At 34.5% G+C, this 15923-nt stretch overlaps 1 protein-coding gene across 8 annotated transcripts in view; it reads right to left on the bottom strand.

Moving 5' to 3' along the window:
• The window catches only part of PDS5B (PDS5 cohesin associated factor B), a 197207-nt gene that overhangs the window by 105682 nt on the left and 75602 nt on the right, over positions 1–15923 (bottom strand). For all 8 annotated transcript variants that reach the window (XR_012327578.1, XM_033843432.2, XM_073795032.1 and 5 more), the window contains 5 exons: positions 12892–13095; positions 9843–9929; positions 9637–9734; positions 8868–8994; positions 2285–2365 (listed from right to left, as the gene is read on the bottom strand). Coding sequence is in view for 7 of the 8 variants with exons in the window: in XM_033843432.2 (XP_033699323.1) it covers positions 2285–2365; positions 8868–8994; positions 9637–9734; positions 9843–9929; positions 12892–13095 (597 nt within the window). In the remaining variant the exon portion in view is untranslated. The remainder of the gene's footprint in view (positions 1–2284; positions 2366–8867; positions 8995–9636; positions 9735–9842; positions 9930–12891; positions 13096–15923) is intronic.

Genomic DNA, 15923 nt, shown 5'->3' with positions numbered 1-15923 from the left:
GTTCTATATATGTAAACAACATTGTATATAAAGAGGAAACTTGAATGTGTCTATATGCATGAGACTGAAAAAAGACACAAGTAAAAAAGAGATAGAAGTGGGGTTATTATTACCTTGACATCCTACCTCTATTTCTGCTTGCTAATTCTCTACTAGGAAGATATATGAATAATGGCTATTACATGTACAAATGCAAAAAGGCTGAGAATGAGTTTTACACTGTACTAAAATCCCACAAGGAATTAAGCTCACCATAAAGTATTTTACATGTAACTGTAGATTTATAAGGGAGAAGAGGAGGAAAAAAAAGCAATTCTTAATGACTTCTTAGCTAACTCTCAAATAAGTCAAGGGACAAGAAAATAGGGAAAACAGAGAGAGATAAGAAAATAATGACAAAGTAATGGGAATAAATAAATATATAACTGAAAGTGTGCTCAGACTATTCTACTAATCCTTTGCCTCTTGCCCCCAGCCCCAGCTTCTGATAAAGACATAACCAAGTATGGATGGGGCTGTCTATTTCTGTAGGTAAGGCAGGAAATTAACATGAGGTTTAAGTGACAGTGAAATGTTTTTACCTTGATTTACCTGGGAATGCTAAAAGTATTCCCTTCATCCTTCTATCTTTCTTTTAATTTTTATTATAAATACTTTCAGACATACACCGATGTTGAGAGAATAGTATAATGAACCTAATCACCTCATTCTATCTTGATTTTTTTTCTTTTATTACCCAATCAAATATTTATTTTCCCAATCCTAGAAAATATATCAACGTAGTATAGTGTTAATTTCTTATTTTTATGCCAGAAAAAGGCATCAGAAAAAGGTAAGTGTTCCCCTAAAAAACATCTGGCTCAGCAATATCAACTTAAATAAATGACCACCAGGAGGAGCTCACCTAAGTGTATCTAATGGCCGCAGAAACAGTCATTCACAGGCACTTGAAGCAAAGGAAAAGGGAAGGGGCACTTAATAACAGAATGCTTAAATCTGGTTCTACAGATTTCAAGTGCCATTATGTCATAACAGAAAGAACTCAATCCACTCAATCTAACCAATTTACTGCAGCCAATACCGAAGACTCACAAAACTTGCAGAAATCAATATTTAGAATTCCCTGGCAATCTGACTGGAGCTATTAAGACAGGTTACACAATTTAATTCTGCAGATTCTGAAAGTCCACCCTCCAAAACAATTTCTTTACAAATTAAATACATTTTTCCAAATCATCATGTGCTCACAACTATTTAAGGTCATAAGCCAGTAACAAAAACTGGAATTTACCATAGTATTGTTCCATAAAGTATGTTAATTTTCAAAGTACATCGTTTCATGATGTATTTTTATATACTAAATTTTGTATTTCTTCAAGAAAAATTCTCCAATAAACTTCAGGAAAATTAAGTACATAAGTAATTATAAAAGGCTTTCTTTCTCACTTTTTTCAAGAAGACAGATTTACATGTTTAGATGTGGGTAAAACTGGAAAGCAGGTGGAGAGACAGACCAGCTACACAATTCCAGAGGCCAACATCAAGACTGCATTCTAGATTTGTTCCAGTAGGTACCATTCACATGGAAAACAATGTGAATGGTGCCACCTAGAGTTGTGCAACTCAACAGAACTATGGGGGAAAGATTAAAACTTATAATAAGTTTCTATCAGTGAATCTATCAGATAAAATACATTTCTCCTGAAAATAAATAGAAGATCGTTAACCATAAATAAGTAGATTTGAGATGATAATGAAAGGGCTCATTTCATTGCAATTCTTCCCCCTTCTCAGAAAAGGTAGATTTATATGGAATCTACCCCAGGGAGAGCAAGATAGGCAACTTTCACCACACCGCTGTTATTCATACTTGCCTTCAATTTTTATGTCTTGATACTAGTTCATATCTTCTTCTTATACAAATCAATTTAATTTCCAAAAAGCTGTAAGCAACTTCTCTGAATAATGATAAGTTCCATAAGATTTATCTAATTACATTTAACTCCATTTCCAAGAACAGAAACAGTATATCTTGCTAACCAAACTAAAAACTGTTTTAGTTCCTAGGCAATTTGAAAGAGAGAAATGAATGAACAAATATGAGAGCTAATTTTCTAGAAAGTATTAACCAATAATAATTTTAAATAAGGAGAAAGAAAATACACTTAATTATTAAAACAATACGAAATGTTAAAGTATGTATCACTTGCCGAAATTCTGCTTCTAGCAGTGTTTAAAATTTTGGCTAATCTTTCTGACAACCAATTGGACAAGTAAAACTTACATTGGTAATATATGGTTCAATAGCTTGAGCTGTCCTCTTCAGTAAAGCCTTTGCCAAATCATATGCTTGCTTGTTTAAATTCTGAAGGAAAAAAAACAGTATCTATATTATACACCACTAAATATGAAAAAGGAAATATTACCTGTATTCAAAAAGCTACTGTTAAATCAATGAATGAGAAAACTGTTTAAGATTCAATTTGAATAAAAGGGCGATGGCAAAGTCACTTTTCTCCTAAGACTAACTGATCTAGTAGATCTTAAGATCCCTTCCAAGCAAGGATAATTATATTCTCTTCATATCTTATTCACAGCATAAGGTAAACCACATAGAAAAGGTCAATAAATGTTTATTAGAAAAGGAGATACTGAGTCACTGTAAAGCTAGTTGTAAAGTCAAATCAGTTCAGCTGAGTACAAATACAGGCTATTTCACTCCAAGACCAAAAGAACCAAAACATCATAAGAGAATGAACTGGGTCCTAGTGCGGGCAGAAATGGGGAATCCTCAGGTGGCTGAAGACAAAAGAGTTTGGGGCAGCTATGGGAAAGCAGATTTTCCCGAAGCACATCTCAGAGCATAGGGAAGCCCAAGGATATAAGAAACATAACAAGGGAATCCCCTGGCCATCCAGTGATTAGGACTCAGCGTTCTCACTGCCGGGGCCCCGGGTTTGAGCCCTGGTCAAGGAACTAAGAAACCACAAGCCATGCAGCACTGCCAAAAAAAACCCCAAAGAAACATAGTCAAGTATGAAAAGAAAAAAAGTACAAGAAACAATACCTTAAGAATATATGTTTCTAAGAGATTTTGATGATGGAAAGAATCATGACCAAAGATCTGAAATGGAATCACTACTCCAGTTCAAACATATTACAGACAGCAGGAAAATTGTATATATCCTGAAACTCACATTCAGCGTATTTTTAGATTTATCCGCATTGACACTTTGTATTGTATCATTTCATTAATATCTAACTGCTGTTTAGTATTTTCATATATAATATGCTACAGCTTATTTACTCATTCTCCTATTCATAGACATTAAGCTGTCTTGTATTGATACATGCCTCCTTGTGCATATAAGAAATAATTTTCTATAAATACTACCTTTGCCATTTTTCAAATGAGCTGTTTTGTCTTGTTCTTATTTGTAGAGTTTCTCTATACACTAAACATTTGCCAATTACATGCACAACATATCTTAGAGCCTATACCTATGTTTTTACAATGCTTATGGTATCTTAGGACATACAGAAGTTTTCATTTTAATATAACCAAATATATTAATCTTTTCGTATTTGGCTTGTGCACTCTCTATATTTTTTAAATTCTTTTCTATATTGAGGTTAATTTGTTGTTTTATATTTTCAAATAAAATTTCAAAGATTTGCTTTTCAGATTTAGATCTTTATTCTGCCCGTAATTTATTTTTATGCATGGTGTGAAATAAGAATCTTATATTATTTTCCATATGGATATTCAAGTCCATGATTCCCTCCAATGACTTCCCTGTAATACTCACACTCTCAAGTTTCTATACAACCATGTACCATTTGTAAATTTTCCATTACTTCCATATGTCCCTTTGTCTATTACTGCCTGATTACAGTCAAAGAGACATATGGAAATAATGTCTTAACACCAGGTAAGATAAGTCCCCACTTTCTTATTCTTCAAAAACCAATTTGTCAAACTACACACACATGCACATATACACACGCACTACACATTCACAATTTCTATTTTGATTAGGTTATCTATTAGTATGCAGAGGAATGAAATTATTGTGATACTGAGCTTCCCATCACATAAACAATTATAACAAATCATGCAACATATTTAAGTCGTCTCTTACAATTCAACAACAACTGTAATAACTCTGAACATTAAGGTCATGCACATTGTTAATAAATTTCGAAGTAGCTCAAGTCTTTGTTAAAGATACAAATAAAAATTTTTTGAAATTATACTGACAGATTTTTATATATTGATCTTATATCTAGCAACTTTGCAGAATTTTCTTATTTGTTCTAGAAACTAATCTGTACATTGTTTTGTGTTTTCTGCACAGGCAGTCATAACATCTGCAAATAATTTCAGTTTTGTCTCTTCTTTCTAATCCTTTTACCTTTTCTCTTGTTTTACTCCACTAACTTAAGGCTTCTAGTTTAATGCCGATTCGAAATAGCATACTTGACTTTTTCCTGAGTAGAAGTGACATCTTGACAATGTTCCTAACTTCAAAGAAAATCCTTCAGCATTTCACCATTAAGTGCAGTTATCATACATAACCTTATCAATTTAAGGAAGTTCCTTTCTATTTCAAATATGCTAATAATATTTTTTATCATAAGTTATACTGAATTTTATCAAATGGTTTTCTTATACATCTATTGACTATTTTTTCTCTTTGTTCTGTTAATTTCCACAAATAATTTTTAATGTTAATCCATCTTTGAATTCCTAAAATTTAGCCAATTTGCTCATTACCAATATTACTTTATATCATTCTGGATAGTGTCCACTATTATTTTATATTGGATTTACATGAATGTATTATAAATTAAATTAGCCTATTATCCTCCTTTCTTGAACTTGGTTTTCTCTAGTTTTCCCTATGAAGACTATATTCTGCTCATAATGTGAACTGTGGAGCATGCCTTCCTCTTCTATAATCTGAAAAAGTTTGCTGAATATCATGATTATACGGCACTTAAATGATTAAAAGAAATCTCCTGGTGATGTGTTTAAATTCCTTCATACTTGGTTTGAGTTCTGCTGCTGTTGCTATTATTACTGTCATCGTTGTTTAGGAGGAAATATTTTTGTTTGTTTTATGGATATAGTTTTTAAAACCAATTAAATTTCTTTTATTGGTTAAAGGTTATTCAAGATTTTCTCTCTTGAGAAAAATTGGCAAGTTTTATTTTCTAGAAATTTGTTTTGTCCAACTCCAAATATGTTAGCATAAAATACTGTTCATGGAATTGTTTTTTGATCTTTTTAATGCCTGCTGTTCCTCATTTCATTCTAAAATTGTATATTAATACCATCTCCCTTTTTCTGATTCAAACTGCCAAGGGTATGCCTATTTAATATACTTTTTGAATTACCAACTTTAGGTTTTTCTGAAATGTCACTGTGTTTTCTATTTCATTCATTTCTGTTCTTCATGGTTTACTTTCTTGTACGGACTGTATATTCTAACGATACTTTTATAATTTCTTGAACTGGACACTTTAACTATAAAGTTAGATTAGGGCTTCCCTGGTGGCGCAGTGGTTGAGAGTCCGCCTGCCGATGCGGGGGACGCGGGTTTGTGCCCCGGTCCGGGAAGATCCCACATGCCGCGGAGCGGCTGGGCCCGTGAGCCATGGCTGCTGAGCCTGTGCATCCGGAGCCTGTGCTCCGCAACAGGAGAGGCCACAACAGTGAGAGGCCCGCGTACCGCAAAAAAAAAAAAAAAACTAAAGTTAGATTAAAACAACATTTAAGTTGAATCCCACAGGTTTTAATATGTATCATTTTAATAATTATTTCTAAATTTCTTATAACTGCCATCATGATTTACTCTTTTGACAGATTAATTATGAATGCTAGAGGCTTGTTAGTTTTTTGTTTTAAAATCCTCAAGAACTGTTGGTCTATTTGACTTATAATCAACTGGAAATGTATTAAAATGGCCCACCAAATTGTGAGTTTGTTTCTCCTTATAATTCTTCCAATGTATGCTTTACATATTTTGAGCCTATGTGAATACAAGTTTAGGCATCTTCCTGAGAACTAAAACTTATCATTGTATAACTCCCTTCTTTACCGGGTAAAGACTATAACATCTAAAATCAATACAAGTTATTTCAGTTTTCCTTCAGTTATTATGTGCCTGGCACGGCAAATCTTTTCTCCATCCTTTTAGTGACAACCTTTTTGTGACAGTATTTTTGTTATCTCTTATTAACAATGACCAGTTGAATTATTTTTAATCTAATCTGACAACCTGAAGTAGTAAATTTGGGCCATTTACATTTATTGTAATTCTTCCTTGCATTGTAATCCTTAAAATTTTAACATGAATACTTCATTTAAAGTTCAAAGTAGGGCTTCCCTGGTGGCATAGTGGTTAAGAACCCACCTGTCAGGGACTTGCCTGGTGGCACAGTGGTTAAGAATCCGCCTGCCAATGCAGGGGACATGGGTTCGAGCCCTGGTCCAGGAAGATCCCACATGCCGCGGAGCAAATAAGCCCATGCGCCACAACTACTGTGCCTGCGCTCTAGAGCCCGTGAGCCACAACTACTGAAGACCGTGCACCTAGAGCCCATGCTCCGCAACGAGAAGCCACCACAGTGAGAAGCCCACGCGCTGCAATGAAGAGTAGCCCCCGCTCACCGCAACTAGAGAAAGGCCGCACACAGCAATGAAGACCCAACACAGCCAAAAATAAATTAATTTTAAAAAAATAATAAAGTCCAAAGTAAATCAATAGCTCTGTACTCCTAATCATCAGCAAGATCATATCACTCTTTGACTGTATTAGGCCACTCAATCTTACACGTTATTTTTATCCAGTGGTTTAGGACCATTTTGTTAAAATCCCTTTAATTAATCATTATAATTATTATTGCTACTGTTTTTGTTTTATACATCAGTTCTTATTTAGAGCATTTCATTGTTCACCAATACTTCTTACATTTCACTTCTTTCAAGTTCAATTGCCATTATTCTGAAGTACTCAAATAGTAGTTCTTTCAGGAAGGATCTATTGACAAGTTGTATATTTAATGTCTTAATTTCACTCAAATTGGATAGCAACTGTGTGCCAGCATATACAGTTATTTTATCTCAGTACTTTGGAAATATAGGTCCATTATGTTCTGGCATCTATCCTTGCTACTGAGAAGTCAGCAATCAGTTTAATGTTTATTCCTTGTTAAGGGCTATGTCTTTTCCCTCTGGATGCTTTATAGATTATTTCTATTTTGTCATTCTACAAATTCTCCAAGATATGCCTACACTGGGATTTATTTTTATTTATTCTGTTCATGACACTTTTGTTACCTAACTCATAAATTTACGCTTTTCGTCAGTTCTAGAAAATTTTAAGCAAATATCTACTTGAATATCATCTCTTCTCCATTCTTACTCAGTGTTCTGCATCACTTTTAAATATACTGGACCTTTTCATCCTATCGTTTATGTTTTCCTTAACTTTACCTCACTGTATCTGTACAATTTCCTCAGCTCTACCTCCTAGTTCTCTAAATATCTTTTATAATCCAAAAAATATTTTGATGTCTATGAACATTTTTCATTTCTACTTTTCCTAACCATAGCTTCTTCTCCTTTCAGATGTCTAGCTATCATACTTTTTAACTCTTATGCTTCTAGAGATTAAAACATAAAACTGTTATCTTTAATCCTTTTATAGGTATTTAATGTTTTTATCTAATAAATATATTATCTGAATTTTTACTTAGTGTCTGATTTTCAGTATTGATGGACTTCTTAAAAGTTTGGAAATTTTGGATTATGAGGTCATTTTTAATGAAGCATTATATTTGTGCATGCTGTGTAGCTATAAATTTAAGTTATATCTTTCCAGAAAGGTCTTAATTTTGCAGAGACCTTTATACTGGTGAATCACAGAACCATATTTCCAACTGCTTACTAGAGTGTTAGTCATTTTCAAAGAACGAAACATACAAAAACACACACAACACCCACACAACTTGATTAATATCACCCAGGCAAGAAATACTTGTGTCATCAACATATCCTTTTCTCCAAGTTAGTAAAGACTTCCCCTTTCTTTGTGTGTTTTTTTTGCAGTATGCAGGCCTCTCACTGTTGTGGCCTCTCCCGTTGAGAAGCACAGGCTCCGGACGTGCAGGCTCAGCGGCCATGGCTCACGGGCCCAGCCGCTCCACGGCATGTGGGATCTTCCCGGACCAGGGCACGAACCCGTGTCCCCTGCATCGGCAGGCGGACTCTCAACCACTGCGCCACCAGGGAAGCCCAAGACTTCCCTTTTAATTTCACCCCTCCCCGCCATCTACACCATCACTGTCTTTTACCTAAGGCCTTATTTGTGTTCCTTGAAACATAATCCTATACAAAACTGAGTTATTACAGATACTTTATCACATGTACTAACTCTGTTATTTCTTCATTTAATTAGTGACTAATAAGTGTATCATGTTTTATTAAACACAAGTGATGTACATTAATATTAATCAATAAAAGTCTCCAGGGCTTCCCTGGTGGCGCAGTGGTTGAGAGTCCACCTGCCGATGCAGGGGACACGGGTTCGTGCCCTGGTCCGGGAGGATCCCACGTGCTGCGGAGCGGCTGGGCCCGTGAGCCATGGCCGCTGAGCTTGCACATCCGGAGCCTGTGCTCCGCAACGGGAGAGGCCACAACAGTGAGAGGCCCGCGTACCGGAAAAAAAAATAGTAATGATAAAATAAAATAAAAGTCTCCAAAACTATAAAGCAGGATAAATTGCATTTTAAACGTAAGCAAATTCTGGACCCTAATATTAACAAGCTTTCGATACATTTCAATATATATTGCTACTTACCTTATGGGCAGGTACCAGATTTACCAAAACTGTATCCAAAAGCTCCTGAGATACTGTATCACCTTCACAAATAATAGAACTCATGAGATCCACCATATGCATATGAACTTTCTGATTGTGGCCATTGCTGAAATTCAAAATTGATATTTCATTTAAAGTATATCTGAAATTTATAAGATTTAATCATAACATAGAACATTACACTTTATTTTCAACTGATACTCAGGTATTAATTAAATCAAATTCTACATATTCATTTAAAGCTTCCCTCTCTTCCAAATCTTACAATAGCATCCAAAATATTTTTTAAATTACATTTCCAGGATTACTTTTTCCTAATTTTTACCAGTCTCACAATCAAAAGTAATTAAATCAAATGCAACTTTAGTTTTGCCTTAAATTCAGAAAATCAAACTACTTTGCGGAAGTTAATTCTAGTAGATAAATTTAAGGAATACACAAAGAACTCAACTATTCACATGAATTAAGGAGTCAGTAATATGTGATTTAAATAAAAGAAAATAACATAAGCCAAAATAAATTTTATATTGGCTATAGATTACCTTATGCCACTCTTATATTATTCTCTACAGTACAGAATTAAGCTGTATTCACTGTCCAAACATCTATAAAAATTATGTTAATGAGTTAAGTTATAACTCTTAGCCTTCCAATATTCATCATAGTTAACAGTTTATGCAGATTCACCTGTAAGTTAAAAATTCTTTACATTTAAAAAAAGATTATATTCTTTGTAAAGTAAACTTACTTTATAACTGAAAATAATGTTCTGTATAATTGGGTAAAAATTTCATTGCTGTCTTCCAACTCAAAGCATATGTTATATGACTTGACCCAAGCAATGTTCTAAAAATAAGACATAAAAAAGGAAAAGGGTAAAATTTTAATTAGTAAAAATATACAAGCACAAAACCCAGTTTAAAATGTCATCTCAAGATAGAATATATTGCTTACCTCAAGTAAATAAAAATACCTATTGAATTGTGGGCTCTTTGTATCCTCTAGCCCCTTCAACTGCCTTGTTATAAACATAAATATATCCTTTAAAAAAAGAAAGACAAAGTTTTGTTTAGATTATGAAAATATCCACTAAATTCCTAAAGATAATTCAGCACTCATGTGTATCTATCATGATAAATTGTAAAGAACCAGTTTAAAAAAATTCTACTTGGCTGGAATTTTTTAAATGTGCATCATCATGAAAACACCAAATATCTTACTGCCCTTTAAAGGAAAACGGTAAATCATTTACTATGATCTTAAAGTAGAGAAAGAAAAACACCTTACTGTAGGTTAAAAAAAAACAGACCTGAAAATGGAGTAAACTAAAATTTATGCTGTCATTAAAACAAACAGGTTGCGATGACTGAGAGCTGAACTGATCAGGTTTGCTGGAATAGCACTATATATAGTAATTATATAGCAAGAACATGGTTTAGGAAACTTGAAATTCCAAAATAAAATCACCAAGTGAGAAGACAATAGATTGCAGAAGCTTAGAAGTTTTAAAAAGACCCACAGAAGTTAACTCGTCAAGCTTCCTACCTTGTCATTATAACTACTTGTTCTCCCCTACCATTTATCAATCTATCCCCATCTCTTGCTTTCGGTTTTTTACTGCACACCCCTTTATACCTGGGTAAAAATAAGTTCAATATCACTTTGAGTCAAATTTTTATGATGATAGTTTTTGAAAAATTTGGAAAAGGTTAAAATTATTAAAGCTAATTCTACAAAGGAAGCATGTTAATCAATCAAAAAGAAAAAGATGTTTCCCTCATAAGTAAAACGATAAACAAGCATTTCTTAAAAGGGAAGAAATAGGATATGCAGATTACTGAGTAGCTTTTCAAGAAAAATACTATCACAAGTACATCCTTCAAAAATGGTTACTTTAAAAAAAGGTACAGTTACTTTGTTAGTAGTACTGCATAAAATATGTCCTCCATGAACGAACCCTTTCTGGTTCGACTAAGAGAGAACAACTGCTGTACTGAATCTACCTGGAGATGGAAAGACAATATTCATTGATCATCTCTCTAACAAGCACTGACCTAAACATGAAGCTGGGTATATAAAAAGGGTTTTCTGATGACAATAACAAACTGACAGTGGAAAGGTAAGGATCAAAGTGTCACAATTTTCTATTATTACTACTGTAGACAAAAATACAAACTTGATACTAACCAAAACAGAGTGAAAACTATTCTATAAGTATTCAGAAACACCCTCAAATAATTTTTAATACTACCCCAATAAAAGAAAAAAGTGGCATTTAAAATAAGAGCCAAAAAAATTGACCAGAGGGGGAAAGCGGGTGGGGGGAAGAGGGATGGTGGGATGAATTGGAAGATTGAGATTGACATATATACACTGATATGTATAAAATGGGTAACTAATGAGAATCTGCTGTATATAAATAAATAAATTAAATTAAAAAAAAAACTGACCAGAAAAAATAAAATGCTTAAAAATTTTAAGCTAGATTCTAAAAACTCTAATTTAATCATACCTCTTCAATATTCTTCTCAAAAACTGTCCTATTATTAATAGAAAAGATTTGTAGCTATTCTTTTGGGAGGACTTTCATTACCCCAAAGCCTTGAGACAGATCACTGATAACGCAAACTGAGAAATCCACGAGAGGTAGAAGAAATCATGTAGCAGCACTCTTAAGTTAGACTTCCCTCTTCATGAGAATGCCAACAAAACATCTAGTGAGGACGAGCCACAGCCCACAGTCAACCAAATACAATTACTCCTTAAACCAATTAAGTACCTCAAATTAAAGGTTCACAATTAGAAATCAGGATATACATCTGGGTACACAACTCCACAGGCCAGCTCATATTATCTACTTTAAGTCTCTCACCATTCTCAAATCTTACAATTCAATTTTACTTGTAGATGACAAATATTGTCCCCTACCTCCCCCATCCTAAGATATATGAAACAAGCGTGTCCACGGCAGTTTGGGCATTCCTTACTGGAGTCTTGGCTGACTTGATCAAATGAGCAGGTTCCTCACTCCAGTTTTTAAGAAGCAACTCCCTGAGTTCAAGAACCGAGTCTGGGTTGTTTTTCACCAAGGTAAACCCAGTTCCTGACATATAATAACTAACATCAATATTTGTTAAATGAAATAAACCTAAATTGTCTTTTTGTTCCATACTGGGTCATCTTCCTAGGGACTCATTTCCTAACCAACAGTTTCCACAATTATCTTTTATTATTGTTGGCTTTTCTAATTTTCTTATAACTTGCCTCATTCAATAAATTTTTGCACAGCTCTACTTATTTTCATGCTTTCTACCCACTGGATTAATCATGCTATTCTCCTTCTTTTCTCATCTTTTAAAAATTATTTCATTCACATGCCTTTACTTACAACTACCATAACCAAGTACTAAGTGTGCTTTCTACCTTTCATTAAAATTTTGTTCATTGTATTTTCTTCAAAACAATTCACATCACACCTTACATTAAGTGAATTAGGATTCATATATTATAAATTCAGACTTACACTAGATACTGTGTTTTAAATAATGAACATGGTCTTCAATATGAATTTTTAAAAAGGAAAAGCAAGTGTCCCCAACTGATACTGAAATACCACTAATGATGACATAATATAAAAAGTATAGGGAATTCCCTAGCGGGCCAGTGGTTAAGACTCGGCACTTTCACTACTGTGGCCCAGGTTCAGTCCCTGATCAGGGAACTCAGATGCCATAAGCTGTGTGGCATGGCCAAAAAAAAAAAAAGTATAGAAGACACTTTACTAATCAACTTCTTATTCTGAAGATCAGAAATTGTTTTACAAAATTAAATACTAATGGGGGGTAGGAAATTCTACAGAAAACAGAAGTACAATAGTTTAACAAAAGACTGCTGCAGCTAATGTCAAAGAATCTAAAGAAATAATCGAAATACTTTAATTCCCATTTTAGACAGAAAGATAAAGTATCAGTCAATCTTGGCAGTTCTTTTAATCAGTACTTGCCTTTAATTTATCAGGGGATGTGTAAGGAGCTTCAGGAGCATAAATCCTAAAAATATCAGCAAGGCAGCAGGCTACCAGTAATCGAACATCTTTATCAGGATGCTTGAGGAAAAAATCTGAAGCAAGATGTAAAGCTAGGTTTAAATAGAGCTCCTTTTCTTCTTCAGAGTCCTGGTCCATATCCATGAAAGTTTTCACAACCATCTATATAAAAACAAAATAATCAAATAATGAAATCCTCCATGTAAAAATATATTTATTTGAAATAAAAGCCATATTAATTACAAAGGTTAACTTCCAATAAATACACTTTCATGTTTCCCCTAAAAGTATCTATCTGAGAGAACAAGACCTTTCTGAACTATAGGGCAAATACAACTTTTCTTTAAAAGACTAAATAGGGCTTCCCTGGTGGCGCAGTGGTTGAGAGTCCGCCTGCCGATGCAGGGGACACGGGTTCGTGCCCCGGTCCGGGAGGATCCCACATGCCGCGGAGCGGCCCGTGAGCCATGGCCGCTGAGCCTGCGCGTCCGGAGCCTGTGCTCCGCAACGGGAGAGGCCACAGCAGTGAGAGGCCCGCGTACCACAAAAAAAAAGACTAAATAAAATACTTTTCATTTACCCATCACACCTGCTAACCAGATTTTAAAAGTTTAAAAGTAGCTTAACATAGTACTTCTAGTCTCACTTTTACAACACTGAGCTAAAAAAGAATATATAAACATTCAAGAAAGGATGACAAAGATGAATCCCTAAACATTAAAAAGCTACCATGAAGTAACTACTGTAGCATCCAATTAAATATTTCTTGTACCACAGTTAAAGACAATACGAGATGGACAATTCATTAGTAGGACTCAATGGCATGTATGGAGTGAGCAGAAGAAAGCAAACATTTACATAAAAGAAGTGGGATGGAAACTACAATGGTGAAAAATCATATAGTTTGAATTCTGTGAAGAGCTTTCTCTAATTTTAGTATCAGCAGTCACAAGGAAGCCTCAGTCTGTACTATTCCTACTTCACGTAAGACTTGACAAAATTGCTGAACTCGTCAGGGACATTTAAACACAACTTTAATGCAAAGGTGACAACCTGGCATCCACTAGGTGGCGCTACAAATACTAATCAACAAGTAGGGCTGGACTTGGTCTTTGAGACATAACTGCATGGATTTCCACTCTGCTGTAGAGTTAGACTTCTGAGTAATGAATTGTCCAATGTATTACTGAATTCTCAGAGCAGCTGTGGGTAACAGCGTTCCTCACAGAGCAGACCCTCAGTTCTACTACACCAGAGGCCAGAACCATCAGTAGACTAATCTTTCCAGTCTGACACTACAATTAGTTTAAGGGTACAATGTCCAGGGCTACTCTCCTAACTTTTTAATTTTATTACTTTTAAGATATATGCTTTGATGGCTTTGATGTATTATGAAAAAAGACAAAAAAAAAAAAGCTATATGCAAGGAACTCTTTCTTTCCCTGGAATCGCTTCACAAGAGTGAGAGATTCAGTATATTTTGAATAAAATGTTATAAGAAATTCTAGAAATTACATAAACAATGACACTTTACATATTAGCAAGTTTTTATAACTTATAAAACTTATACCTGTACTTGTACATATCAAAAATTACCATCATCCCACATTAAATCCTTCCTATATTTCTCCAAGACGGTTGCTATAAACAGTGGGCAGTGTAAATCAGGAAAAAAGAAAGAGAAGAAAAGTAACCAGATTATTGCTGAGCAGAAATGTCTACAAAATAATGAAAGCTTACTACAAGCACTAAATGTGAGCACTGTGGAAATCATTCCACCAAAACTATCAATAAAGTTTATTCAAGGGCTAGATAATGGGAACTCCTCAATACTCTGACCAACTCAAATGGTGTTATAAAACTCATGAATAACTCATATATGAGTCCTCTAAATTAAAAAAGATGTCTGAGAAAATATCATCCATAAAAGACACTAAATGCTAAATGCTTGTAAGTATAGTCTCTGTGTTCAATGTTCATTTCTTAGCAAACAATAAGGATGATATCATTGCTGAAATATAAACAAATCTGAGGAAATAAATGTATTCTTTCTCTAAAAACTTAATAGGTCAAGAAAATCTAAATACATAGAAATGAAAAATTTCATATCTAGGGTTTGTAGCTTAACCATTTTTTTTTTTTTTTTTGCCATACACCGGCCTCTCACAGTTGTGGCGTCTCCCATTGCGGAGCACAGGCTCCGGACGCGCAGGCTCAGCGGCCATGGCTCACGGGCCCAGCAGCTCTGCGGCATGTGGGACCTTCCCGGACCGGGGCACGAACCCGTGTCCCCCGCATCGGCAGGCGGACTCTCAACCACTGCGCCACCAGGGAAGCCCTGTAGCTTAACCATTTTTAATAAAATATACACAGTTCCCAACTAGATATAATATCCACATATTGGTAAATTTAATCTGCTCAAAGATGTCTTTTGCTTTAAATAACAAACACCTTATATCTGACATTCTCATACTTTATGCACAGGATATAATACTAAGACTTTATGTGAAACTTACAATAGTACTAGGGTCTTTTTCCTCTAATAAATAAACCATGCAACAATAAAGTAGTACTTCAAGGCTCCTGGGTCTTCAATGATTAATTAAGGTAAGTCTTTTACACTTGAAATACTGGTAAATATTGATAATGATATAACAAGCAACATGTCTAGGTAGATACAACATTGAACTGAAAAAAATGCTCAAAAATAAAGACCATCTGAACTAATCAGCTTAACAATCTTCTTGGCCACTCTGCTCTCTTAACCATTTTAATCACGGAGACTATCACTGCCTCGAAGACAAAGATGAAATATTATTCAAACAAATGTGAAGAGAGTCTAACCATACAGTGACTGCCTCACGAATGGAAGTTCACCATCAGTCTTGACTCACTGCTGTACATCAGAAGCAGAGAGCTAAAAGTAAAGCTCTTTAACCTACTTTCAAAATACAAGAAAGTAAAATACAGCCTTAGTATTCAGTAGAATT

Source organism: Tursiops truncatus, chromosome 18, assembly GCF_011762595.2.
Source record: "Tursiops truncatus isolate mTurTru1 chromosome 18, mTurTru1.mat.Y, whole genome shotgun sequence".
In the NCBI taxonomy this organism is placed as follows: Eukaryota; Metazoa; Chordata; class Mammalia; order Artiodactyla; family Delphinidae; genus Tursiops; species Tursiops truncatus.
This window is presented reverse-complemented; position numbering and strand designations above follow the sequence as displayed.